Below are 27282 nucleotides of genomic sequence, written 5' to 3'. Positions count from 1 at the left end.
CTGAAGAAGTGTAGCACTGAGGCTATCATCCTGTAAGTGAAAACCAAGGCTGATTAATGGGGGAAGGTACTCCCATTTATGGGAGGTTAGGATCAATCCCAATTCTCAGCTATTTGTTGAATCTTTAATGTTCTTTTTCGATAGCAGAGTTCCTTGGTGAAGGGCAGCATCCTAATAAGGCTGCTTTAACGGCAGGGATGTTAAGGGGGTATAAATAAAAGACCCCTGTGAAAAATAAACAATGAGAGAAAAAATGCGTTCACTGCATTTGGCTGGCTTGGAAAAAGCAGTTTTCAGGTCCCCACTCTTCTTCGAAGGATGGATTTACTTCTTTCGGATTTTTTCTGTCATCTCAGAACTGAGCCCAAGGTTATCCCTCAGGCCAAAGACAAGCTGTTGCTCTGGGAATGAGGGAACATCAGCACCAGCCCAACAGCCTGTGTCTGATCTTTCCACATCCTTCACTCCATGGTAGAAAGGTCGCCTCCCACTCCCACACCTCAGCCCTCTTCATAGACTCAGTTTCAACATATCATGCTCTAATTCTTCCCTCTCTGAGCAAGGTGGCCTTATACCACCCTTCATCTCACCAGCCAAAATTAATTCCCTGCCTCTGTAGTTACATTAGCATCAACCACTCCCCTCTCATGCTCTCAAACCCTCGCCTTCACTTCTCCTTCTTCTAGGGGGAAAAGCAGACAGCTTGCATTTACAAGGCATTTGCAAGGGATCCCATCTCCCATCAAGTAGAGCATCCCTCTTTGCCCCTTTTGGGTCTTCCATTGCATCACCTCCCTGCATCCCCCTGCTTCCACACTTGCTTCCCCCAGTAAACCCCCTTCTGATTTTCTCATCATCCAGCAGGATCAGTTTCACAGATCCCTTCACTTGCTAGCCACCCTTTCCTTGCCAGCAAGCAGCACGGAAGCAAGACCACAGACATAAGCCTTGTAAATGAAGAGCCACACAGCCTTGCCACCTCTCCCCATCTTTCCGCCCTCACCTTTCCAGTTCCATTATGCCTTATGTTGTTTCTTGTCTGAAACTAAACATCAGCTCCTTCCTGGCTGTGCTGTTACCCTTGCCCTCACCTTGTGCCAGGGATGTTAAGGCCACAGAGGCATGAAAAGGAGGGGATGAAAAGTGAGCCAGGAAAGGTGAACAGGAAGAGGCAGTGAAGAGGAGAGCACATTCACAGCAGGGGTGACCAAAGATGCCAGAGCCAAGTGCAGGTTCCCAAGCATGAGGGATGCTGGTGCATCCCTGATGAGCCACTCTGGCTCCATCAAAACATCAGCTGAAACAGATTTGGTTGTCTGAGCTGAAAGGGTGCTGGCTTCTCCCCAGCGTGACAACCAGAATGAGAAAATGTCGCATCCCAGACAGGAGCCAAGAACCTCTCTGGCCCCCAAAATCCTTCATCTCCTTTCAAATTGCAAGGGAATCAACCTTCACAATCCTTTCTCTTCCTCCAGCCCCAGGGTCCGATGTGGTGGACCAAAAATACAGTCCCTTCAAAAATGAGACTGACCCAAAAGCAGCCAGCATGGCTGGACAACCTCCCTCCAGAGCTGCAAGTGCTGGCAGAGTGGGGGAGAGGGTCGCCCCCTCTCACAGCTGTACACACACATGCTACACACATGAGGGATGTACACATCCCTTACTAGTCCCACCCCGGACTACTCCTCACTGACTGTGCACCAGGATCAATCAGCATCCCTCCCTATCCACCACTGTAAACGGGGATTATGAGTAAAGATACCAGGCTAAGTCTCTGCTGCAGATTAACCTGCCATTGTCTGCAGTGACAACACCGGTGCCAGACATCTGTCTGTGCCCTGTGGCTGTCCTCAAGCATGCTTCCCTTTGTTGCCATAAGACTTTTAAGAGAGCTGCTATGAGACAGATTTCTCTGTCCAACCTTAGCAAGCTGTCCCAGGCACTCCTTGTGCTCCTAGCAAAAAACAGCAAGGAAGCAGAAGTATTCTGTGTCCCTGCAAGATGCCAGAGACCAAAGCTGGGATGCAACCTGCTGGCATTACAGGAAAAATCAGCACCAGAGAACCAGCCACATCTTCAGGTGGAGAGCGTTACTCCCGATGCCCCCGTGGGACTCTGCATACCCACTGACAAGCAGCACAGAGAGATCCACCGTGTGGCAATGCCAAGCACAGGAAGGATGCGCTCATCCCAGGGAAGGCACAACCAAGCCCTAGTCTGATGCCAAACTGCCCAGGTGCTCTGGCTTCTCGCCCTAAACCAGGATACCCCTTGGCTGAGCCACATGCTTGGGAAGATGATGCCTCTGGAAGTGTTAGAGACAGGGCTGCTTTTGTTTACAGGCTGCTGGCAATGGCGCTGTGCACCCCACATCCTCCCCCAGCCAGGAGCGAGCTCCAAGAAAGGAAATTACACAAGCCAGAAGGTTTGATGGAATGAACCCATTGGGCGGCTTGAAGATAGCTATTAATGGAGAGCTTTCTCTAATTGCTTTTGTATAATCTGGGGCTGCTAGGCAGAACTGGGTAATAAATGAAATCCAATTACATTTTCTCTCAGTATTTATTTTATTAAGTAGAATTCATCAGCTGATGAAGGGCCCCTCGAGGTAATGGCTCATGACCCAGTGGAAGGCACTTTTTTAGTATTATTATTTTCCCCACTCGGGGAAGCAGATAATTCAATTCCCCAGTAAATGCAGACTGCTACCCCTGCACCGTGGGAAGAACGACAGGTCCCAGGGGTGCAGGGATCCCACAGGGACCCACGCTGTCCTCCCAGGCAGGATCCCTGCTCTGCCTGCTGGTGTCCCAAGGAGCACAACAGACGATTGAACCTCAACTTCAGTGTGCCAGCTGAAATGGAGATGGATCTACAGTGTGCAGCATGTGTGGTGTGCTCCAGAGGGGACGCAGCAAGAATCAGTGTTAATCCATGGCTTCTCCCCAGGAGACTCTAGATATTGGTGGCAGTGCTGTTTCCCTAGGATGTGTCTCCTATGCGGGTCTCAGAGTTTGGGCTCAGTTTGGGCTCAGAACTGTGACTGAACAGGCTGCGAACACTGTGAACACCAGCAGCTTGGATCCGTCATGTCCAGCCCTGCAACCCCACACATCCACAAGCACCACCACAGCATCACTCTGTGACACATCACCTCAACCACTACTTGCTGGTGGTTTGAAACCCATTTACTGGTGGTACGGACACAGTTGCTTCCATAAATGCTGCCCAGTGAGGTGACCAAAAGCACTGGTCCCACACGGACATGCCCAGCCAAGCCTTGTGCCACCATTAGCATGGTGTTGCCAGCACGTAAGGTGTCCATGGCATTTATGGTGCTGGCACCACTGCAGGGTACCCCAGCAACCAGGCAGCGTTTGCTGAAAGCCGTAGCACTGATGGACAACAGATCCCAGGCCCTGGCGCAGTGCCTTCTTTGTGGTGTGAGAGGCAGCAAAACCCAGTGTGGGTCAGGAGGGCTCGTTCCAAGTGTATCTTTACAAGCTCTAGCTCAACCCTGTGGAGCAGGGATGGCCACTGTTGCACAAGCCCCTTTCTCCTCCTCCCTCCACATCAGAAAGCATCAATGGGGCTGGGGTTTGCCAAGTAATCACAGAGTCTGGTGCACCGCTATTGCCCTTCTGGTGGAGCCCACAGCAAGGGTTCCTCCAGCATGAGCAGGCAGGATACCTCGGGGATCTTGCACTTGGCTGCTGGGCTTTTCACCATCCCTCTTCCCATCCAGACATTGACTGACGTTCACCCCTCACTGCCAAGCCCAGCGCCGATAGCCACAGCTCCCCCAGCTTTCACTGCCATCTTGTCATGCAAACAATTTATCACCCGCCAGTGAGTGCTCGTTACAGACGACAGACTCCAGTGTCCATTAATTAACAGGAAATACTGAGAGAGGCATATACACACGCACAAATCTGTCTGAGAGGTTTCCTACACCATCCACCACGGATGCATCCACGTGCTGCCACAGTTAGCGCAGACTCTTGGAGCCACCGCAGAGGTAGCCAACAGCAGCCAGGCTTAAATCAAGAAAAAGCAACATTACAGGGAAAAAACGCCAGCTATGGAGGTGATAGAGTAGCATGGTTTTATTCCTGAATTAATAAGAAACTACTCAGCTTAGGGATCAAGAAAAGGATAATGATTCGAGAACAGGGGAGCAAGCAAGCCATGTCCCAGCTGCTAAGAGTCTGGAGTGAAGGTGACTCCATAGACACCTCCAAAGGGCTTGCACACCCTTTGTTGCAGGAACAGCTAATGCTTTGCCTAACCCTGCATGGTGGAGAAGGCATTCTTAGCTGCTCTACCTCCCTTCCAAGCCTTCCAAGGGTCCAGCAAGGCAGTCCCCTATTGTGGCAGCAAACCCAGGGGTGCGAGAGCTTCCCCTCAGCAGCCTTACACATCCCAGACCACAACTGAGCAGCCCTGAATGAAGGCCTGTCAGCACTTGAGCCCTCACGCTGCTGGGCCAACTAAAAATAAATGAAGTGTAGGTTTAAGAAGTGCCATGTGTTGCTGGTCTTGATGCAGAACCCAGGCACAAAGGGTGAGGAAAAAGGGTTTCAGAGAGCAAGGAAAAGGAGTTTCAGAGGAATCATCTGAAACTGGTCTGGCTTTTTGATTTGGGAATAAAACCTAAAACCAGTTGGAAAGGAGATCTAAACATCATGTAAAAATCCAGTGCTTCATCTTTTTCACAAGTGGGCTTTCACTTTCTTCTGCTGAGGCTATTTGCCAAGCACAACACAGAGACACGACCTATTCGAGTTGATCCAAAACTGTTTTTCACCAAATAAGCCATTCATCTGAAATCCTTTTGCCCAGCTCTGCTGCAGGAGAAGCTATCTGCTCATGGCAGACCACGATTTATGCTTAAATGAGCATTTGTGACTAACAGACAGGCTAGACTCATAGTGAAATGCATTATCAATAAATCAGTCAATCACTTCTGCCCTCAGCTCAGGGCTGAAGTCTGGAGTAACTACTCAGCACTTTGTCAACCTTTACTCCAGCAAAGTCTGGGTAAGAGACCTCAGGATTTAGCCTATTGATTGCTTACTATTGTTTGTGATGCCCTGCATGCGTTAGACATGTGCTCCCTTCAAGCAAGATTAAATACCTGGCTTATGGCATTGGGATTCAAGAGAAATTATCCTTTACAAGTACAGGAACAGACAACTCAAATTGCCTTGTGCAATGGTCCACTGTGGTGCAAAGGCACCTTGAACCCACTCTATCTTGCTGCCAGGGAGGATAGCACATGGAATTGCTGGCTCTCCCAAGGGCTGGTGTGGTAAGCCCCACGGCTGTAGCACATTTCTGAAAGTTATGCAATTTTGACTGTGTGTCCAGAGCCTCTGCAGCTCTCAGCTCCTCTGGGTAGTGTTTTTAGCAAGAACAGTAGAGTGACAGCTCCCCAGCAGCTTTGAGCAGCATCTCCAGCTCAAAGGCACCCTTAATACTTCCGCCAAACTAGGGCCTCTCAGTTTTTACATTTCGTTTGAAGTTAAGCTGATCTAACTTGGGTGAGTGGGCGCAGACAGAGTTGCTGAACCAGGGCCCAACCAAGTCACAGCAGAGCTGCCGCCGGCTCTTGGCAGCGAAACGGACCAAGGGCTGATGCTTGTGCCCCACACACCACCATGGATATTGAGTGTATTAATGCAGGTGGACACAAGTGACCATCTTGTCCCACCAAAGGGCAAGCCTGGGACAATTGTTTCCGCCACAACCATAAAGCAAGAAAATACAGCAAGAAAACCATTTTCATGGCAGAACACCTCTTATTAACTCTCTGAATGCTGCCTGCCCTCCTACCCCCAGCTCCTCACTCCCTCTACCAAGGAGGCAGAAAAGTTTCTGCCAGTAGCCTTCAGCCTCCAGATCCAAGCCTGATGCCCAAAAAAAGCCAGAGGATGACCTGACTGTCCCTACAGCATATAGGCAGAATGCTGAAAGCAAAACTGAGTAACTAAGACTGCAAATAACTTATTCATAGGAGTCACAATGCTCCTGGGTTTTGTCCAGAGCGGTGCCCTTACTCCACTGGTGCAATGGTTGGGATGACAACAAGACCTCAGCCAGCCCAAGATGGGAGTCTGCCGATTCCCATCTCTGGGAATCTGTCTGTTCAGTATGGTTTAAGTTGCTTCAAGGTTTTACCCACTGCTGGTGCAGAGGTAGGCACAGGGACACCACCACCTCCCAAGAACCCCTGTCATGGGCTGAACCTTATTAGGGATGAAGGGCACTTAGAAGGAAGATAAAGTCTCACTTTCTAAGGATGCTTCTCCCTGGGGACACCACCCTGAACACAAGGAAAAAACCTTCAGCAACTAAAACCCTGTCATCTCCTCAGAAAAAAAAAAGCATCCTGCAGAAGGACCTGGCAACTTTAGGGGGACAGGGGTGGGGGATGGAGAAAGTTAAAAATCCATGATTTACAGAATCCAAACCTAGACCACCAGCTGCTCTCCCAGCCCCATGGCATGCCCATGCATCGGAGATGGCATACCGATTCCCAAGTTTCACCCACACATCCCACTGTAAGGATTTCTGATGCTTGTCCCGCCTCCTTTTATTTTTGCTTGGTGCCCAACCTCCCCCTCTCCTCTGGGTACTTTTCCTGCTGCCGCTTGTTCCTGTCCTTTACAGCTCTGCCTGCTGTCAGTCGCGTAACCTTGCCTGTTTGGTAATTTGTGGCAATAAAGTGTCACTGTGGGGAAAAAATACAGCGTCGCAGCAGCATATAAATTTCTGATCCATAAATTGTGCTGGCCCCCACGTGCATGCCCCTCCTTTTCGATGTAAAGTGCAACAATTTAGGGCAAGAGGAAGAAAAAAGAGCCGGTAATATGTGATCTTACTGAAGGGCAGCACTGAGGTGTTCTCATCTGGGGCTGTAACAAATGCTGAGGGACTAGTGTGTGCTGTAAATTGCCCTGGAGACATCGGGCCTCAGTGGAGGCTTCCTAGAGCTATCCAGAGCTTAAAAAAGGAGGAAATAAATAAGGGGGGAAATAATACATTAGACATTGCTAAGGGGTGCAATCAATGCTGCTGTCCCCCTCCTCTTTGAACAGCCTCGCTGGTGCTGAGCACACATGACCCTGGGAGCACCATGGACATGGAAGGGATCCAGCTGTGTGCAGCTGAGCCCCTTGCTCCTCTTCCCACCTATATATGGGATCCTGCCCATCCCCATTGCAGCTGAACAGCTCCTCCAGTACATCCCCACCTCCAACCACCCTCCTAGGTAATCAGGGGGACTATGAGGAGGTAGGTCTGCACTTTTTCCCTTCCACCTGGTGCAGCAGATGCCCATTTTATGCAGACGTATCCCCTGCACCAGGCTGACAATGGTTCCCCATGGCTCAGAGGCAGGACTCAGTGGGGCAGATCCTCCCTCAGGCAAATGCACCTCCACATTTGTGGCCCCACGATTTCCAGCTTTACTGTGCAGAGCATCAGGCACCCACCACCACAGCCCTCCAGGAGCCATGAGATTCACAGGATCCATGACATTCTCTGAAATGGTTTTAGAGGGAGTACAGGCCCTCTTACTGATGGTTATTTCTTTTAACTGGAGTACACAGCTTGCCTCCATCAGACCCCTCATATACTGAATTATCATCTCAGTCACACTGTAGATCAGCATCCCAGGCCAGCTGCAAAATGTCACCTCCAGCACTACTGCTGCCAGTCTCCTAAGCTATGGCTCCTGTGCCAGAGCCAGCAGACCGTCCGTTTCCCATGGTCTTCAGTACAATGGGGTCTCATCCAGCATCCATCACACAAAACAGCGGGAAGACTTGCATTAAAGCCTTCTCCTGACACTGACATCTTTCTTGACATCTATGGCTCACCTGCGCAGCCCAGTAACACTCCTGTGAATATAAACAAGCAGGAGGGAAAGTGCGTTCACCAGACAGATAGCTTGGGGAAGTGTCATCACCCGTTGAAAGCCCATATGTGGTTTTGTAACAAAGGTATTTGCTTCCTGTCTTGCCCACTCATCAGAGGAATATATGAGCAAGGCTAAGCGGCACCCTGGAGACAGACTAAAACCAAGCGGAGAGCAAAGGATGCTTGGAGCACTCCGCAGGAGCCGTGCAGGCGAACACATTATGGACACCCTGGGGAGGAGAAATATCCTTTCTCCCAGGCTTGGGAATGGCACACAGCCAGAATCCATCATGCGACCATCCTGCACCTGACCAAGAGGACGTGTTAAAAAACCCAAAAGAAGTCAGGTGTTAATCATCAAAACTACCCATGGACAACTCCTTCCCTCCCGGAGCCACAATACACCGAGGCCTGAAAAGAAGCACTTATTGTGAAATCTCCATCTCGCTGCTGTGGGTTGGTGCTGGGCTTGGGCATAGGAACACCCACCCTGTGCCATTGTGGGCCCTGGCAGACAGCAAGCCCCACATGAGCCAGCTGCGGGCCCAGGCAGCAAAGGAATCAACAGCAGGCTGGGCTGGGGGAGCAGAGGCAGAGCCAACAGGTCATGCAGCACTTGGACCACATCAACACACTAAGACAAGACACATGTTGATTAATTGGAGGAAATTCAGCCAGGGCCACTGAAATATTCTTAGAAGCTGTTGAGAAGACTTAGCCAAGCTCTTCAAAGCAACACATAGCAAGAGGATGAATGACAGTGGGCATAGCTGAAACAAAAGGTTCTCACTGGATGCCAGGAGAAACTTTTCCCTGCTTTTCCTAGGGTCAGAACTGAGGGAAAGTCAGCACAGCACCTTTAACAACAACACTCAAAGCTAAGCAGAATGAACCATTTATCATTCTCCCATTCCCAAATTCATGACTATTGTGACAGAGCAACATATGTGACAGAGCACCACACATATGAAAGGGAATGAAGAAAAACTCTTATCACATGAGCACAAGCGCTCCTTCACACCATGAACCAAATCTGGAGTTGCTAACCCATTTCATTCCACCCTTTCCACCATACTCTCAAAAATCACACATTTACAGAACATGTGTGTGTACATACACTGCAAGACCTGAGCTAACTTGGCCTGAGGAACCACTCCAAACACTCAGTTTGCATGGCTGATCCCAATTCCAATATCCTTGATAGTCTCTGATGAAGAAGGTAAATACATGACATATGTCAGTGGCCACATGTTGCTGCTTGTGAGGTTTAGAGTGAACAGTAGGAAAAATCTCTTTGCTAGGAGGGTGGCACAGCTGAGAGCCAGGTATCCCAGGAGATGGAGGATCTCCATGCTCAGGCTGTGAACCCTCATCTCAGCAGCCACACTGCTCTGATGTGACGTCTGTGGCCATTCTGCTCTGGAGCTTTGAGGTCTCTGGCGGTCTGTGCAAATGCAAGAACAAGATGAGGGATTGTTGGTCAGACTTAGTCTTGGTCACAGACTCCACAACTACCTACAAGATCTCTCAGCTATTTCATTCTTACTGTCTAAAATCAGGTCCCTACTTGGAGGAACGACAAAGCCCACATTGAAGCACTAATGCTCTGGGCTGTGCCTGGAGGGGGACACACCTCAGCCACCAGATACAACATATTTCTTCAACCCAAACACTGCTAAGTACTCAGAAACTGCATAATCAAGTGACAGCAGAGGAGCTTTGGCAAGACATCTATCCATCTATAAATAGAGCTGTGTGTCCTTATCACAGGGCTTTGATGCGTTTGGGAAGAATATTTTTTCCCCTTCGCCACCGAGTCCCAGGCAGCACAGATAATGGGCTTGAATCGATCCAGCTCTAGTATTACTAAACTTCCTACCACCATGGCAGCATGCCAGCCTCAAATAGGACAAGAGAACATGTGTCTGCTCAGAGCCAACCACAAGGAGCAGGCAGAAAATTGCTTTAGACTTCAAAAGAAAAAAAAAAAAAAAGGTGCTTTTTGCAGATTTGTTGATCAATCTACAATGTATTTTAGAGGTTTAAGAAAGTCAATAGAAACAAGATATATCATTGCTGCACAAGAAGCTGAGAAGTTGTATTTCTATTTATGCTGCTACTGGCACTTCAACCACCGGCTCAATGTCCTGCTGCGGTCCCACATCACTGCTTCTCCTGCAGCAAAGTCATGGGAAGGAGCTCCCTAACACTGCCACAGTTCACCACCCCATTGGTTTTGCCAGGACAACTTAACACTGGGGCTGGCTGGAGTCTGAAATACCTTAAATGTGTCACTACTGCATCTTGTGCTTTGCTTGCAGCAGGAGGACAGCAGGAGGACACAGGGACACAGGCAGTGGCCAGGCTGATGCCCCACAAACTGCAGTTTGTCTCCCCAGGTCTCCATCCACATGGGTTCAGCATACAAGTTAACTCAAGTCTCTTGGGATGCTCCAGGCAGTGCTGAAACAATCCCTTGGGATTTGTTGCTCAACTTGGTGCTGCTGCAAAACCACACAAGGCAGTGGCCTGGCCTCTGCAAACTCATCCCCAGGGATGTGACAAGTAGGTCCCTTGATGCAGGCACGTCTGTCTTGTACCCACCATACCTCTTGCACCATCAAGGCATGACTTGGAGAGGCCTTGCACAGAACCTCTTGCAGCGCTCTGGCCCCCACAGCTCCACCACAGGGCACTACAAAGCATATTCGGGATTTTTCTTTCCCTTTTTTAGTATAGTGAGTCACATAACGTGCCTTATCAAAACAGACCTAAGTCATGTCTGCCTCTCCCCAGATCCCATGTAATGCGTCAGCCATTAAACATGCAATTAGCTGCATTTACAAACCCGTAAGAGGCTCTCACCGGCTGTCCATCACTCACAGGCAGGACTGTTTGTATCCCTCCAGTGAAGCCTCTCCTAACGAGCCACCAGGAAGAGGATCCCACTGGAACTGGCCACATCCCTTTCCCAGCCTCCATAAGACACAAAAAACCTTTTCCTGGCTTCCACACTCTGCCTCAGAGGGTGAAGAATAATATGCGCATCAGGATTGGAAGGAGTTGGCTGTACACTCTTGGTCAACAGGCAAAATCCTTTTGCTGTGGGATGCCCAGTTCCAGACATCCTTCTGCCCCAGAGCCCATCCAGGTATGGGAAAACAGGTCAGGCTGCAACATGGGAAGCAGAAACCAGCTAAACCAGAAACAAGGCTAAACCAGCAGAAACCAGAAACAAGGCTAAAACATATCCAATTGCCTGTCAGACATCCCACCTGAACCCCATCAATGGTCTCTTTGGGAGCAAACCTAGGAAAGGAAGTCAGTGATGCAGAGCAGGGACAGGCAGCTGAGGCACGAAGGCTGGCAGGAGTACCAGCTTTCTGATGCTGCTCCAACCCCCTTCCCATCTCTCTGCCAGGCTCAAGCTACTCCAACAGCATATCTTCTGAGCTGGGATTTTACTCCTCGTCTGCCACACACAAGCAGGCATCAGGGGACATATCATTCAGCAAATCCGAGGAAGAAACAAGCAGCATTAACCATTAGAATGTGTGTTTGGAGACCCCTCAAACTCTTTTTTCCCTTGCTCCCATCTGCTTTGCTCTGGGCCACCAAATCCAATTCAGCAGCGCTCAGAGCTTGTACCAAAGCTGCGATGCATTTGTCAGATCCCTGACTAGACCCATGGCTAATTTTACAACACTAATTTATCTCACCATATTACATCGCTTTCATTTCATCCCCCCCCCCCGGATCCCATTACCGCCAGTGTACCTTGTAGCCAGCATGTAACAGTAATTGGTATTATTAGAGATGTACCCTACTCGAGCTGCTCTATTTGCAGAGCTGCGAGGAGTCCCGTGGGTGGGCTGATCCACACGGAGGAATGGGGAGGGAAGGAGTCCTTATTCCATGCCAGTCCATGGATGGCACTAACAGGCAAAGTCAAGGGCAGGGTTTTGCTGCTGTAGAGCACCTCTGCGTGCCCAGACCCCAGCCCATTCCCACAGTGGCTCCATCAGGTGTTGTCCACCCCTGCGGGTCCTTAACCTTGACCTTTTAATTCCAGAGGCCACATTCAGCCTTGCACACAGGGAGCATTTCTGTCCTTGCTTGTGGCTCAGGGGATAAGGGACTCTGCCAATCCAAGGTAGGGGCAGCAAAACACTCCTGGGAAGCATGATGCAGGGGTAGAGGGCAGGGCACAAGCACAGGGAAAATTCATGACACTTCATGCTATTTTGGCCAACAGTTTCTCCTCTTTGGTATAAGCTATTGCTTTCCAAGATCAATGTAACCAAAGTCATGCAGTTTTAGTGTCTAAGTGAGAGACTGCGCTAGTCAAACGGTGACAATTCCTACTTAAGATGTCCTTGCTTGGCGTTTAGAGACTTGTTAAATTTTAATTCATCATTTTCATTTCTCAAGGAGAGCATCAGCAAGTACTGGCTTCCCCAGCACGGCTATGCAGGCTCTGTGTCCCCAAGAGTGGCAGCCCCATTCACAGGCCCCTTCCCTGCTCCACCAGGGTCCCTGTGGCTTGGAGAAAATGACCCCAAATCCCTCCTCAAACAGCACTGTGTTACCACAGCCCCATACAGAGCACATATGCAACAGGTCTCAGAGGTGAGGCAATCTCTTGATCATGGCTGGTGGTGGTGTTGGTTTCCTAAGAGGATGCAGCCCTTTTCAAGCATAGCCCGTGGAGGTCCATCACATCTGTGATGCTGCAGCCTCCCAGGGCAGGAAAGCATAAAGAATATCAAGCAGACCTGAGAGCTCCAGGCTGTGCTTGTCTGCAAGAGGTGGCACCTCACCTCCCATCACAAAGCAGGGCTGGGTGACACTTACCTGCTCCAGAGTGGTTCAGCCACAACAGGACCTCTGCTACCCTGGTTAGACGATACAGCTCTGAGCTGCCCCAAGGGCTTTCAAGTGGGGAGAGTTCTTTATGAAGATACTGTCCATGTGCAGTCCATGACATGTATTTTCCAAGCTCTTCATGCAAACCTGGCCCTCCACATTCTAAATAATCACTGTCAGCATCTGTCCTCTTCGTACAGAAGCCAAAAGGCTGCTCACACGCCGGAACCAGAAGCAGCCTTTTGTCACACTTTAATAAATGCCATCCTCACCAGAAGACATGTGTCCTGCACACCCACCATACCCAGGTAGTCCAGAGCACACCAATCAAGCACAAATTGGGTGAGCAAGGTTTTTAACACACCTCTTACCTCTCCACCAGTCCAGAGTCCTTGGAGCGTCCCCAAATTCTCATAAACGTCCAGAGGATTCTTCTGACTGCTTGACCAACCCTCGCTGCTCAGATCTGGGATTTTCTTCAACAAAACAGAAGAGACAACCTGTCAGGTTACCAGGTGGAGCTCTGCCACTGCTTTGGGTTTAGGAAACAACCAAGGGAGGGGGGCATCTGTTTCCCAGCCCTGACAGCTGGAGGTAACTGGTGCAAACGTGAAGCTAGTTTAGACTAAGAGCCCTCCCACATGAGCGTCACAGTCCAGCCCCAAAGCACGCATTTGCTTAATTGTTTCGATTCAGAGACATGAAATGGGAGAGGGAAAAAAAAAATCCTGCAGCTTGGGGCATCTGTGATCTTCTTTAAAGACAGACAGCAGTGCTCCCCAGATGAAACAGCACAGCAACACTACACTGTCAGCCCAGCACCAAGGCATCTGCCCACCAAGTCTTGCACTGCCTAAGCTCTAATCCTGAAAAGTCTCATACACATGTTAAGTGGTGCAGAGAGAGGCCACTCTGACTGAACCTGGGAGTATGAAGAGGAAAGCAGGCATGTACGGCTTTGCAGCATGGACACCAAGGACTAGAAATGGGAGAGGAGCTTTCTGTGCTACGCCTGACACGCTGCCTAGTGAGATGGAGTCTGAGGCATTAGCGTAGCCAGTAGTGCCCTCCCTTACAGCAGGAAATATGCTTTTTGTGTTAGACAAATTATCAGTTGAGATCTGTGATCATTATCCAGCTCTTGTGGCTGAGGTTGTGTTTTTCCCCCCGCTTCTTTTTAAATGCTTTGAAGAGAAAAACAAAGTCTTTTGGATCTGCATTATTAAAAATGAAAAATAAGAACCAAACTCCACTGGCAAGAGGAAAGCCTGGGAGTCACTCCTGCAGAGCTGCTTTCCCCTGTGACAGCGGCTCCAAGCCTGGAACATCACAGGCTTTAATTAGCACCCAACCCTCAGTTGATGAGTTTTGCCAAAGTCCTCCCCAGGACCGCATGCAAAGCCTAGGTAAGTCAGCATGAGGATGCTACAGAAACACAAACTACAACCCCCGTCCACTTTCCACCTTGCCTACAAAACCTAAATAAATAAATACCCCCCCACACACCAAACTCCACTGGATGCCTGATGGAGAAACCCTCATTTGCAAATCGCTAGGAAATAATTAAAAAGTTTGCCCAGAGCTTAAAAGGAGAGAAGTGGACTGTTTGTCATGCCGGCAGCCATGGTGTGCCGCAATTTATCATGCTTGTCAGATGTCAGCCACCAAGAAATTTAACTCCAGCTGCCCCAAGCCCAGCAGCCACAATGCCCTATCAGTCAAGAGCTGCTCTACCAGGCACCCTGGAGCTGATGCGTGACTGTCAAGGAGGGGAGAGGGCTCCTCCCCACCAAGCCTCCTCTGGTTCTGCAATGCCAATGCAACTCTTTCGTTATTTTTTTTATTTTTATTTTTTTAAGCCACAGATGAAGCAGGACAGAGGAGACCAGGCTACAGCAAGAGACAAGACTCGTTCATCACTACCTGCCAGGGACCTGTCTGGGCTGTAACTTCAGCTTGGCAGGGATATGAGAAGAGAGGTGGGTTTAGCATGAATACTCTCAAGCAGAATATTCAAGGGAGGGAGTGCATTATTATGGACACAAAGCACAAAATCCTGACGCCTTTGCTCAGAACCTGCCCATATGAAAAGGACTGACAGCCCCGGCCACCTCTATGCCTTGTGCTGATGGGACAAACCACCCCTTGCCACAGGTCCAGCAGCCCAGCTTTCCACATGGAAGTCAAAGCATGACTTGCTTTTTAGGAACTCCAGATTGAGGTCAAACAGGGTTTTGGAGGAACCTGGCATGCCCAAATCAGGTCACCAGCTGAAGGACCTGATTTGGGGCATGAGTTACAGCTGAGCCAGTAGGAAGATCTGTGAGTTAGGCTTCCCCAAAAACTGAGACCTGCCTTCGTCACAGCTCAGGTGGGCTCACATAAGGAGCAAGTGCTGCCAGCCACAGAGCATGGACAAGTCCTGGATCAGATCTCTGCAGGAGGGTTTGCATCAGTGCTGAGCTCATCCCGCATCACCAGGACTTGAGGTCTCAGCAATGCTACGGTCAGGGCACTTCATCAGGGTGACACCTGCTTTATAGGGCCCATCTGGGCTGCCTCCACACAAATACTCCTGCTTTGGCCATTTCTGTAGCAACAAGCTGAGTTAAGAGGAACCTGCCTGCAAAAGCACTAACTGTTTAAACAAGTCCCTGCAAAACCCTGGAGGATGCCCAGTACCCATGGCATGCTGCATGTCCCACATGATGCATCTGCACAGTACAGAGAGGGCTAACAGATAACCAAACCACTTGCAAAAAACCCACGTTTTGCCAAAAATCTTTCTCCCCAACACAAGCCGGGGCTGCACCTTTCAGAGATCCATGAATTTTACTTGGACCAGCAGAAGGGGCCCACAGTTTCCAAGCAGCAAGGCATCCCGTGCAAGAGCTGGGCACAGGTTTTGCACTCACGTGTGCTCAAAGCACCGCAGTTCCTGCTGTGGGAACCTCCCTGCACACGCTATATATAACACACCCACACAGCAGCGTGTCTCAGAGCCTCGCGACTTGGCGCAGGGAAGGTGGATTTTTGTAGCATCAGCAACAGGCAGATCCCTGATGCCTGGCTGAAAACCTTCCCCAAAAACTATCAGACCGAGTTTCACAGGACAAAGATACTAAAATTTTCTCAGCACGACAACTGCAAGAATTTTTCTGTGTTGTTTCCTTTTTTTTTTCAATTTTATTTTTAACTGTGGATAGAATAATGCCTTTTTCTCCCCCGAACTCTGTTCTGTGAGCAGCTTAAAACTCTTTGCTAAAATTTTCCAAAAAAATTCAGCCGGAGGCAGAGACATGTGAAGTTTCAGTCCAAATGGTTAAAGGCTGGCGTAGTTTCAAGCAACTGAAGACAGGGGCTTATAATCAGAAGTGTCAGGCAGCCTTAATTATATTATTTCCTGAAGGAAATAGTTTTCCCTGCCGAAGTCCAGGAGTTATTAAAAAAAGTTGACCTCACTGGAACCAATCAAGATGGAGACGAGAAGCCTGTGATGGATTCTTAAGGCAGGCATGTTCATGCATCTGTATTTTCAGGGGTCCGGGATTTTAGGACAGGTGTTCCCAGACAAGCCTGGCCTTGTGACAGCCAATGGCCAGGAGCCAAGATGCAAAGCCCCCTCCCATCCACCCTCGTGAAGTGCCCTGAGCAGGGGCACATAGGAGCCCCATGCACCCAAGGCGGGTGTTTCCTGTGCCCAGATCGATTGCCTCACCAACGCAAGCGAAGAAAAACAGCCAGATGCTTTGTAGCTGTCAGGAGCACACAGGCTTTTTGTCCATCTCTACCTCTGTGTCCATAAATAAAAGTGACAGCAACTTTATTTAGGACTTCTTCCAGTTAAGAGGGGATGGAAGAAAAGTGAAAAATGAAATTGTAGCTCAGCAGAGGTGGAAGGGGAAGATCCTGGAGGCACAGCTCAGGCTCTGCTGCTACTGCAGCAGCCTGGGCTGGTGGTAGCCCTCACACTCCAAAATCAGCACCTCCATATCCCCATCAGTGCTCCCTTCTCTTTTGCTCTTTCAGACATAGAAATCCCCATCCCACATGCCCGTGTCTGCTGCTGCCCATCAACTCCTCAGCACTACCTGAGTGGTTCAAGCGTCTGGAGTGAGTCAGAAATGGAATAACCATGTCTTCTTTCCTCTTGAAAGAGATTCAAAAAAACCCCAAATAATCCAGAGGAGAAAGTCACCTGTTCCCTGTACATATGCAAGGCTTGTACTCATAGCATCAACAGCAGCCCTGAAATGCAGCTCAGCCCTGTGCAGCTCACCAGCATGGCTGAGCAGTGGGTGCAGCACCTCCACCAGCATCCACTACCACAGAAGGTCCTGCCTGTTTTGGCTATAACCTCCAAGTCTTTTGAAACTGAGTCAAAGAGCAGGAGAGAAGATGAAGGCTGCTCTGCAAGAGGGCTGAGCACCCTTCAGACCCAGCCCCAGGCAATGCCCCCCCATGGGAGACCACAGCCACTGTTTGAACATCCCAGCCTGGTCTCCCCCCAGCTTCCTGCAGCATTTCCCAGCGGCACAGCACCTCCTGTATCTCAATGGTATTGCAACACGCTGATAACACAAGCTTTGTTTCAACCTTCATCCCACTTGCACCACTGCAAGCATGATGCCACAATCCAGTCCAGACAGGGGCTGCACCATTGTGCCAGTTCCCAGGTGCTTAGGGGCTTGACTGGAGCTAGTCTGGAGTTGTGTCATGCACTTGCACACAAACACAAACACTCAGGGTAGGCGTGTAAGAAAAAGAACTCCTCCTCGTCCCCCGGGAGGGGTGCCCACCCCATGCAGAAAGGATTAGTGTGGAAGTTGTGTGCAGCTCCCCAGGGGGAGAGAGGCTGCCAGTGACCTCATGGGTTTCTTCCACCGCTGCCCTCTCCGCTGCCATGAGTCAGAGATTAATGACAGGCCATTTGTCAGCACCAGTGGCATCATCACCAATCTCATTTCTGAGCAGACATCTGACCTTGCTTGCCTCCCCGAGACCCGTGTTACCGCACGGCTCCAGCAGCCTCCTGACAGCTCCCAGGGGACACAATGCAAGGCAGGGAACCAGCTGTGACACAGTCTGATCCTGAGTCAGGATGCACAGACTAACCCTTCAGCTGCGGGATGAGTGGTGAGTGCCAGCTTGTCCCACTTCCCTACCCTTCTCCCAGCTGGCACCCAAGAAAGGGTCTCCCTTTACTGAGCACTGGACTAGGTTATAGAGAAGGGAGACCTGGGCCCAAAGAGGAGGGCTCAGGCAAAGCCAGCCTTGCCTGAATCTCTGTAAGGAAGGGGAAAGGGAGTGAGGGACACACATGACCCTTTTCTGATGCCTGCAGCATCCTGTGTCTCAGCCTCACGCTACCCAACCAGCTGGAGGAATCAATGTGCAGTTCCAGCTGTGGCACCAGAGCTTCTCCACAGTCAACCATGGCTGAATTTTAACCCATATTTCACTCAGTGAGGAGATCAGATAAAATCCAGACACAGACCCACCCTGCATTCCTAAGCAGAGCTTGTACCCATGTCCTGTGGTGTAGATGACCTATGCCACAGCGTCCAGCACTCTTCTGCCCTAAACCAGACCATGCTGGCCCTGGACAAACCTGCTATGTGACTGTCACTTTGTCACCACACACAGCTCTGGTCCTCACAGAAAGTGAGTAGAGAGGCCACGAGAGGCACAGGGGAAGGGGAACAAAGCATCCTTTGCATCAGGGCACAACATGTCTTTTTAGCCTGGGAAGAGGGAGGAGGGAGGACAGCCACAGGACCTCAGGCTAGACACGCTGTGTTGGCCAAACCGCGAAGTTCACACAGCTCCTTATTAAACAGCAGAAAACAAATTATTTCAAGAGGAGCAGGGAAAATTCAAGGAGAACAGGTCCTCTGACAGATGTTGGTCCTGATACAAGCTTTGCCTCAACACAACCCTCAGCCTTAGACAGCCAGATGCATCCCCACCAGGAGGGACAAGACAACCACTTACATGGATCTTCTTCTGCGCTGAGTCAAGCCAGTCCCAGTTCTCATATTTCTCATAAGAGGAACGAATTAAAATGATGTGAGACTGGGAAAAGACCCACTCAGTTAAGATGAAGAAATCAGTGCCATTAAACGTCATTAGAATAATATGCCCAGAAAGCTTCATAAAAGGAGATACCATATGATTGAATGCTCTCCAGACCCTCATTTTACACAGACCCAAAACATCAACCAAGAGCCTCTTGTAACAGCCAACTCTCAAAACGATCAGAAGGTTTGAGGTTTTGTTTTGTGATGTGTTGTTTGTTTTTTTTTCCTGAGGAGCTTTTGGGTTTGCAATTGAAAGTACAATTCCTTTAGCTCCTGGGGGGGCAGAGGGGGGGAATAAAAATCATTTTTCATTAAGCTGGAGCAAATGGCATTTTTGCTTGTCAAAAATATTTGACACAACTCTGACAGACTCGACCAGACATATAAATAAAAGATTTAAATCCTTCTGCTTTCAGAGCTTAAGAAAAACCTGCTGTCAGTCCCATGCCAGTACAAGCTCTCTCCTACAGGTCACACTCCTTAGGGGCTGCCAGCACCATCTCAGCACTGATACCAGGACAGAGGGCTGGTACCTGCCACACCAGCCCGTTCATCAAAGTAAAACCCCACCAGCTCACGTTACCCCTCTGCAGGCTGCTCTCTCTGAGACTGGATCAGCCTCCCCTGACTCAGCCAGTGAAAAGCCGGCTCCAGGGGCAGGGAGGTGAGCAGCATCGATCCCTTCCCTCTCCTGCCACCATCCGTATCCGATAGCAGCATCGACCAAGAAGTGCTGGATGCTGTATTTCCTCAGCCACCTGGGCTGTGCATCAGCAGCCATCGAGCCTCCTTCCCCATCCGTCGTGTCAGCGAGGCGGCCACAGACGCCGTGACAAGACGCAGAGCGGTGTCGAAGCCCATTTCGAAATCCTTCTATCCTATTCAAGCCAGAGAGGCTTATGTGCATGGATTTATACTGTTTGCCCCAATATTTAGCTACTGAGCTGACTAATCTGTGTGCAAGAAAAACCCCGGTGGCTCAGAGGCTGAGCAATCTACATCATTCATCATTTAGATTAGCTATTGTCTTAATCCTCTTTAAACTACTGTATAATATATAAGGGAATGGATGTCCTATGTGCTTGGGATATGCAGAAAAAACCTAGTCCGAAGCCCAGAAACTTGGACAGAAGCTAGAATGACAAATCCTACCACAGAAGCCACAGAAGAAAAAGGAAACTTGTTGCACCTCCTGACAGCTGGTTTAACTTCTTGATCTATCCACCCTAGCAGCCTTTAATTATTTCCTAGCCAGCTTCCTAAAGCTCCTCTGCCCTCTCCCTTCAAACCTTCGCAACCCTGTTATGAACTGCAGATTCCAACCTGCACCAGCTCATGCAATGTGGTCAAGCTGCTGCCCCGGGGATGTGCAGCTCCACACCCTGGGAGAGGGGACGTCCCACTCAAGCATCACCCATGGCTGTGCTTGTCTCAGAAAGGCAACAGCTCTGCCCAGCCCAGTGCCAAGCTTTGGGCCATGGCCGGTGAACAAGCAGGCTCAGGGCAATGATTAAAGCCTGCTTTAATCCATGATCATGTGGCTATCCATGTGGCTATCCATGATCATGCCACACATTGTTGTAGCACCCATTGGGAGGATGAACAAAACCAGGATTCTGTATGGAAACAACAAAGAGTTTGGGGGCGGGGGGGGGGGGGGGGTGTGCAACAAGGCAGTAGCAAATGAGGCTTTAGTTCCCTGTCTGCCAGACCTGAGGGAGCTAATAAACAGACAGATGAGCTAAATTGTCTTCTGAACCTCTGTATCAGTATTCACATTACAGAGGCTGCTTCCAGCAATTCCAGAGTATTAATAATAAATGCTACATAATTACAGCAGACTTGCTTTGTCCTCTCTTCCTGTTTACTGTCAATGTCTCAGTAACCCTGTGCAGTCCACAGCCAGCTCTCAGCCAGCACCAGCCCCTCCACAGATGGCACAGCCCTGGCATCACCGATGGGTGTCTCTCCCAGCTCTCTCCTGGGGAAGTGAAGGAAAGATCAAGTGCTGATACCACTTTGAAGTGATAACTTTCTACCTGTCAAAGCCCTGACAATGTTGCTGCAGGGCATGAAAAAGGTGTATTTGAGGGCTCAGCAGCACTCCCAAGCTGGGATGAGCTGGGGACTGTGCAAACAGCATCTCCAGTGCAGAGAGTTGCAACAAGTCACCAAGAGCCTCTTACCAGTAAATAGGGCTTATGGCGTCTCCTGGTTTTAAACTCCTCTGGACTTGCAGCTGGAGCTGCCTTCCCTACAGAGGTGTTTTTTGGGGTACCTCTGCTCCAGCCCATGGGGACTCTTCCTGCTGCACCCAGGGTTACAGGGCTGTCAGTGGTGACAAATACCTGGGATGCAAACCAAGAGCAGTAACACTGCACACTGCTGGGAGCTGGAAGCAGGCTCTGGAACAACCCCAGAAGGACATGCTTGTAGGAAGACATAGGAGATGACCCTCAGGTCCCAAGTCTGGCACCCAGGTAAGGAAGAACTAAGTTTTGGGGTAATCGAGTTCCAGACCTCCAGCTTGAGCAGTGGCCACACCCTCACACCATTCTCTGCAGCACCGTGGCCCCTCAGACCCAGCTACTCTTTCCAAATATCCTTCCTCCCAGGCAAGCTGTACCAAAATGTCTGCCCTGTCTGATAATTTCATACACTGATCCAAATGAGAGTTAAAGACCTCTGGCACTTTTCCCCTGAATTTTAGAAGTGTTTCATCCTATGTAGCTGCAAACTGAACTCTAGAGCCTGCTTTACTTCCCACAAGACTGTCTCTGTGAGTATTTCTTCCTCAGTTAAAGGCAAAAAGTATCAAAACTCTGGAGAAGGGCCCAACTTAACAGTGCAATAGCAGTTTATATCTGAACACGGGTTTAATTGGCACCTTTCAGACTAGCCCTCTCTTTTCCCAGCCTTGCAGGGAGAGTGCCATGGCCCTTAACACAGCTTCAATAATAGAAGAGAACAAATACCTCAAATGGGATTCCTGTGAGAAGAAACCAATATGCAAAACAAAGTATGCCTGCCTTCCAGTGCAAATTAACTCAGCTTCTGCCCTGACTCCAGACCTTTCCAGACATAAGACCCATTGGATGGCAAATGAATGCCAAGCAACTCAGATGCAAATTTCTCCCTGAACAGAGAGAGCATCAAATGCTAAGGGAACAGTTGGTTCAAACAGCATTGAGAAGCCTTGAAATGGAAAAAAAATCCCAACCCAAATCCAGCTCTATCAGTCACACAGGGAAAGCAAGGCTTGAGTGACATAAGGACTTCTGTCCCTCAGACGTTGGTGTCTCCCCCTCAACTGGGGACACGCAGAGCATCCCCCAGTGCTGGCATCCTGCCACCATTCTCCAGTGTTTCCCACAGCTGCACATGTCCACTTGGTGTTTTCTGTGCCTCCTTGCCAGGTGAAGCATAGAAGAATTTTTCTCCCTCTACACAGACACGGTTTTGAATTCTCAGAGACTGAAACAACAACCAGGAATAAATGCTAAAGAGAAAGACAGACAGTGCTTCTGTCCTAAGATGAGTAAGGCACTGAGAAAAGTGAGAGGGACAGATGGTGCAGGGAGCAAGACAGAAGGCAGGAATCCTCTGGACTGCTTACATGGGAGTGTGCATGCCAGAGAAGGATGGAGCAGAATGCAGATTGGGAAAAAATGGGATCATCATCATCACATCAAGCTCTTCCTTGCAGGACAGTACCAGGAGGACTACTTTGAGAGCAGCATGGTTACTAGACAGCCCCAGAGTACAAAGAAGGACAAGTTCACCCTCACTGGGTGGCCCTGGACTGATTACATATCTGCTGTCTCTTTCTTCACTCACTGCCACTTTTGGCAGGGCAGCCCCAATTCCTTCACCACAGGGACCTGTGCAAAAGGCAATCAGCAGGCTGGAGTCCCCACATACCACTGTGGGATGGTGCAGCCCAGAAAGCAATAATCCATATGGACAGGGAAGGGAAACCCATGAAGAGTTGCAAGGAAGATGACATATGTCAACCCCAGAAAGGAAGATCCCAAGCTGGATTGGATACCACGCAACCTGTGCTGCTGGAGGAGCTCCCACACTCAAGGGGAAGGGATAGCCCTGCCAGCCCCTCACAGCATCCGCCAGACACATGGACAGACTGATGGCTGTCACAGCAGGATGGAAAGTGTGGGAGGACAGCGAAGTGCCTGGACTGATCCCTGCACGGTGATGCCACAGGGTAAAGCAACATTTGCCCCAGGATTATGAGCCAGAACTCCTAGAAGACAGAAAAGCATTAGTTTTCTGAGGCTCCACACTCATCTCCAGGACAGCCTGCATCCCAAACCCCTGCCAGGGCTGTTTCCCTGCTTTCCAACAGTGTCCATGTCCAAACCCACCCCCCAAATCTCAGGATGCTCCTTGGCAGTTGATGACAGCACACTGCAGGCTGTGTGAGCCTCTTGTGTCAGCCCCTGCCGCAAGCCATTTAAAAAAGAGGCAGCAAGTTATTAATTACAAATTAAGCTGCTAATTGATACTAAGCTCTGTTAGCTCTAGGGGAAACAGAGGTAGAGCTGTGCCCCTCGCACCACGGTTCATTGACTGCAAGTGTAATATGAGGGGCCTGATCTCCCCAAGAAAGCTGCTGAGGACACAGTTGTATGGCTTCCAGCTCGAGCTGTGCCTGGCAGCCCAGGGATCTCTTAATACTTCACTTCCTCCATCTGTGATCTGCCTCCAACCACTGTGACAACCAAAGTTTCAAACACCCTCTCCCAGATGACAGTCACACCCCAGTACAAACCAGTAAGTGCCAGTGATTGCCTCCATCAAACTTTTTTCATAACATAGCAATTAGGGGTGACAGCTCCAGGGCTCCCCCCCCCCAAAATAAAGACCTCCTCTCTTGTAGGGGCTGAAGTTTCCCTACCACCACATCCCAGTAGCACTTCAAGGTCTGCACAAGAAGTCCCAGGGTTTTTTAGCCCTGTTTGGACTCCTGCATGGATGAGGAGATGAAGCATTGCAAGGACTGGTCCACGCCAGACAGGTAAGATGGAGGCCAGCCAAGATCCTAGAGTTTAAGAAATCCCTCTTGTGCAATTTCCTCAGCTCTGCCTTTTGAAAAGTTCAGAAACACAGTGCAGAATTACCTCCTCTCTGAATAAGTAACAGGTAATAGGCAATAAAACAATAATATTAACAAATAATGAGTAACAACACCTTAATAAGAGGCAGTAAAGCTTTGAGTATTGCACCTCTTTTTCCCAACTTTGAAGCAGATGGGAAGCTCATCTCTTGCACAGGGAAGCTCAGCACTTGCCTGCATTGGACAGACCTGCCTTGTTCAGGGGCTCTGCTGGAGCAGGACCAGTTCTGCTGGGTTTGGCCATCAAGCAGCCAATGCCAAGGTTTCCATCCATCCGCTCTCACACTGCCCTTCTCTTCTGGCAGCCCAATTAAGCCTAACGAATCACATCCAGCACAAGTCACGAGAAAACGCAGGAAGACTTGGCGACCACGGTGCTGTGCAAGCACAAGATGAATAAATAAAATTGACTCAAGTTGACAGAAGATGCCAATTCAGTGGCAGACACTCTGTAGTGAGGCATCTGTTTGGGTGACTTTGGCTAGCCAAGCAAAGAGGGCAAAAAGAAAACATGACAAAAGCCAGCTCTACCTTTTAATGAGGAAAAAAACTCCAGGGATGTTTTATGCTATTTCAACATTTAAGTTTAAAAACAAAAAAAAGGAGTAGATTTCTAGTTACCAAAATGGATTTAGAATCACAGCTATAGAATACTGTAGACTGACCCAGATGTCAACCTAATGACATGCAGGTGGTGCAGGACCAACCAGCTCAGGTACAGGGGCTGCTGCAGGTCAGGGCTGAGCAGCTCAAAGACTGGGCTTTTCCCATCCCTTATTCCTCTTGCAGTGTTTGACCACCATCATGGGGATAAGATACTTCTCAGTGCTTGACAAACAGTCAGATGCCCCAAATTGGGCTGTGGTCTGCTGCCTGTCCCTGAGTGCTTCCAAATACAACTCCGTTTCTGGTCTCTCCCTACCATCAAGAGGCTCAAAATTGCAATGATGCCCCTCAACACCGTGCTTCATTTTCCCTTCCCCAAGCTGTACACACCCACTGCTCCCAGACTCTCCAACATCATTCCTGTCCTCCACAAACCCTCCAAGCTACGCAGCTGACAACCACCAAGGAGCTTTGACATCACTCCCCCAGGAGATGATGGTGGGGAAATGCTGCAAACCAAGGCAGACTGCACAGCTTCCTAACAGACAAGAAACCCTTCCCAAATCTAATTGTACCCATAATCAACTGTCACAGTTTTTCTCAAAAACAAAGAGCCCTGTTCCATGGTAATGCAAACAGTTACTGTTCCAACACAGTTCCTTCCCTTCCCCATTCAATTTGAAGTCAATTACAGGAAGGTTAATGGGGCAGAGAGTATGCCAGTTGGCTGGGTAATGGTGTCAAAGCACCTGGCATTGCCTGGGCAACAGCTAGGCAGCGGGGATGTAAATGAAGGCACAGGATTGCACTTGGTCCCTTGAAACGAGCTGATGCAATTGAGCGTATCAGCATTAATGAACATGGAAATGACGAGAGAGCACCCAGAGAAACAAGACACTGATGGGGGGATGGGAGCTGCACCCATTGCAGGAAGATATGGCAACAGGCACCATGTTCTGAGTGTCAACAGGAACAGCCTCCGTGGTGCCAACCTTCCCCCAAGTCTTCACTCAGATGTGCCTCCCCTGGTTTAGCACTCCGGCTTTGCACACCCGGGACTAAATCATAAGGATCTGCTGAAAGCTTTCCTCATGCAGCTCCCGGCTCCTTTCCAGACAAGCTGTGACAGAAAGAGCAAGAGGGGAGATTGTGTGCGTCAAGAGGCCACATCTTACAGTGACCTGATAAACATGGGGCCACGGCAGAAAAGACCCAGGGGCAAGAGGTGCACAGGAGCAGAGGTGCTTGAGGGCACTTCAGTGCAAGGAGCACTGACCTGCTCAGTGGGAAGGCTGTTCCAGCAGTGCAAACTGGATTCTCCAAAGCTTGCAGTCCACACATCATCTGCAATTGATATTTTGAAGTTTTCAGACAGAGGAATGGAAGCCTTTATATGGGATGTTGTCTGCCAGTACAGCACTTGGCACAATGTATTTCCATGGATCGGGACAACAGGGCAGCACCTCAGAGTACTGCAAGCCTCAGACACCTGCAGAAAGCCATTTTCAGCCTTGGTCCACCATCCAACTGCTATATCTTCTCCCTAGTCCACGAGCTCCATCAGATCCCCCTCAGCACATTTACTACTTGGAAAACCTTCACCCCAGTGCTGTTCAGTGTTTTCTATCCCACTCCATGGGACTGCTTTCCCTCTTTCCTCACCCCATTCACACTCTAGCGCAGCTGCAGTGATGCAGATGCCTTCGGTCCTCATGAGGAGGCCATCCATCCCCAAAGCCCAGTGGCATAAGTGCTTGTGCCCCTCTCAAGCTTTCTGCTCACCCTCTTCAACTCCACAGTCCACTCCTAAAATATGCTCCATGGAAGGTGGCAACAGCTCCACCAGCAGCCACAGTGAGGTCCCACAGGGGCTCTGCTGCCCCAAGAAAAGCTGCATTAGATGGACAGGGGGAAGCTGACAGCATTTCTCACACCGGTGACTAGCAGAGCTTGCACAGTTGAGACGCAGCTGTGCAAATGAGACCCCAGCAACCACCCCCCAGCTCCAGTGATTCTCCACAGGCGTGAAGAGCACTATCAGGGACACAAAGCAGCCAACTCCACAGGGAAGCAGTTGGGTCATGCATCCATTTACAAGGTCAGCGCCCTATGCCTCTTTAAAGTACTTCACTTTCGCTGGAGGCAAGTCAAGGTGACTCGGACAGACTGTGCTGCTGCTGCCCCTGTTCCCACTGATGTTCCATGCCCTTGCAAGCCCCTGGGAACTCAGGGCATCCTTCTCTGATCTCTGGAAACGGCCCAGCAAAGCAACAACCTGGGCCATAAATAACACTGGCAGTGGGCAGAAGTAGAGCAGCCGTGGGCTCTGCAGGGACCGGAGCATCCCTGGCCAACCCATATGCAGGCTCTGTGGGACACAGGGCTTGCCTCAAGCAAACACCTTCCAAATGTCGTCCCTGCCTACCACAGCGGGACCGGGAATGACTGGGCTCACAGCAGTGCCATCCCAATGCCAGGTCTCTCCTTGAGTTACTTTTAAATGTCAGCAGTAAAACAGCTACACAGAGTGAATTAAATGGAGGAGGGGGAGGAAAAAGGAAAAAAAAAAAAAAGAACAGAAAGACGAAAGGGAGAAGAGACAGCTCTGCTAATAGCGAGTCAGCCAGAAGTCTCAGAATCCATTTGAAATGCGTAGGGCTTAATTTAACTTAA

The 27282-nt window shown here is 49.8% G+C and overlaps 1 protein-coding gene across 3 annotated transcripts in view; it reads right to left on the bottom strand.

Moving 5' to 3' along the window:
- The window catches only part of CNTFR (ciliary neurotrophic factor receptor), a 206588-nt gene that overhangs the window by 142909 nt on the left and 36397 nt on the right, over positions 1 to 27282 (bottom strand). For all 3 annotated transcript variants that reach the window (XM_064642348.1, XM_064642349.1, XM_064642351.1), the window contains one exon: positions 13161 to 13265. In XM_064642348.1, the coding sequence (XP_064498418.1) occupies positions 13161 to 13265 (105 nt within the window). The remainder of the gene's footprint in view (positions 1 to 13160; positions 13266 to 27282) is intronic.

The sequence above is a fragment of the Pseudopipra pipra genome, chromosome Z (assembly GCF_036250125.1).
Source record: "Pseudopipra pipra isolate bDixPip1 chromosome Z, bDixPip1.hap1, whole genome shotgun sequence".
In the NCBI taxonomy this organism is placed as follows: Eukaryota; Metazoa; Chordata; class Aves; order Passeriformes; family Pipridae; genus Pseudopipra; species Pseudopipra pipra.
Note: the sequence above shows the minus strand (reverse complement) of the source record. Positions and strands in the feature narration are given on the sequence as shown.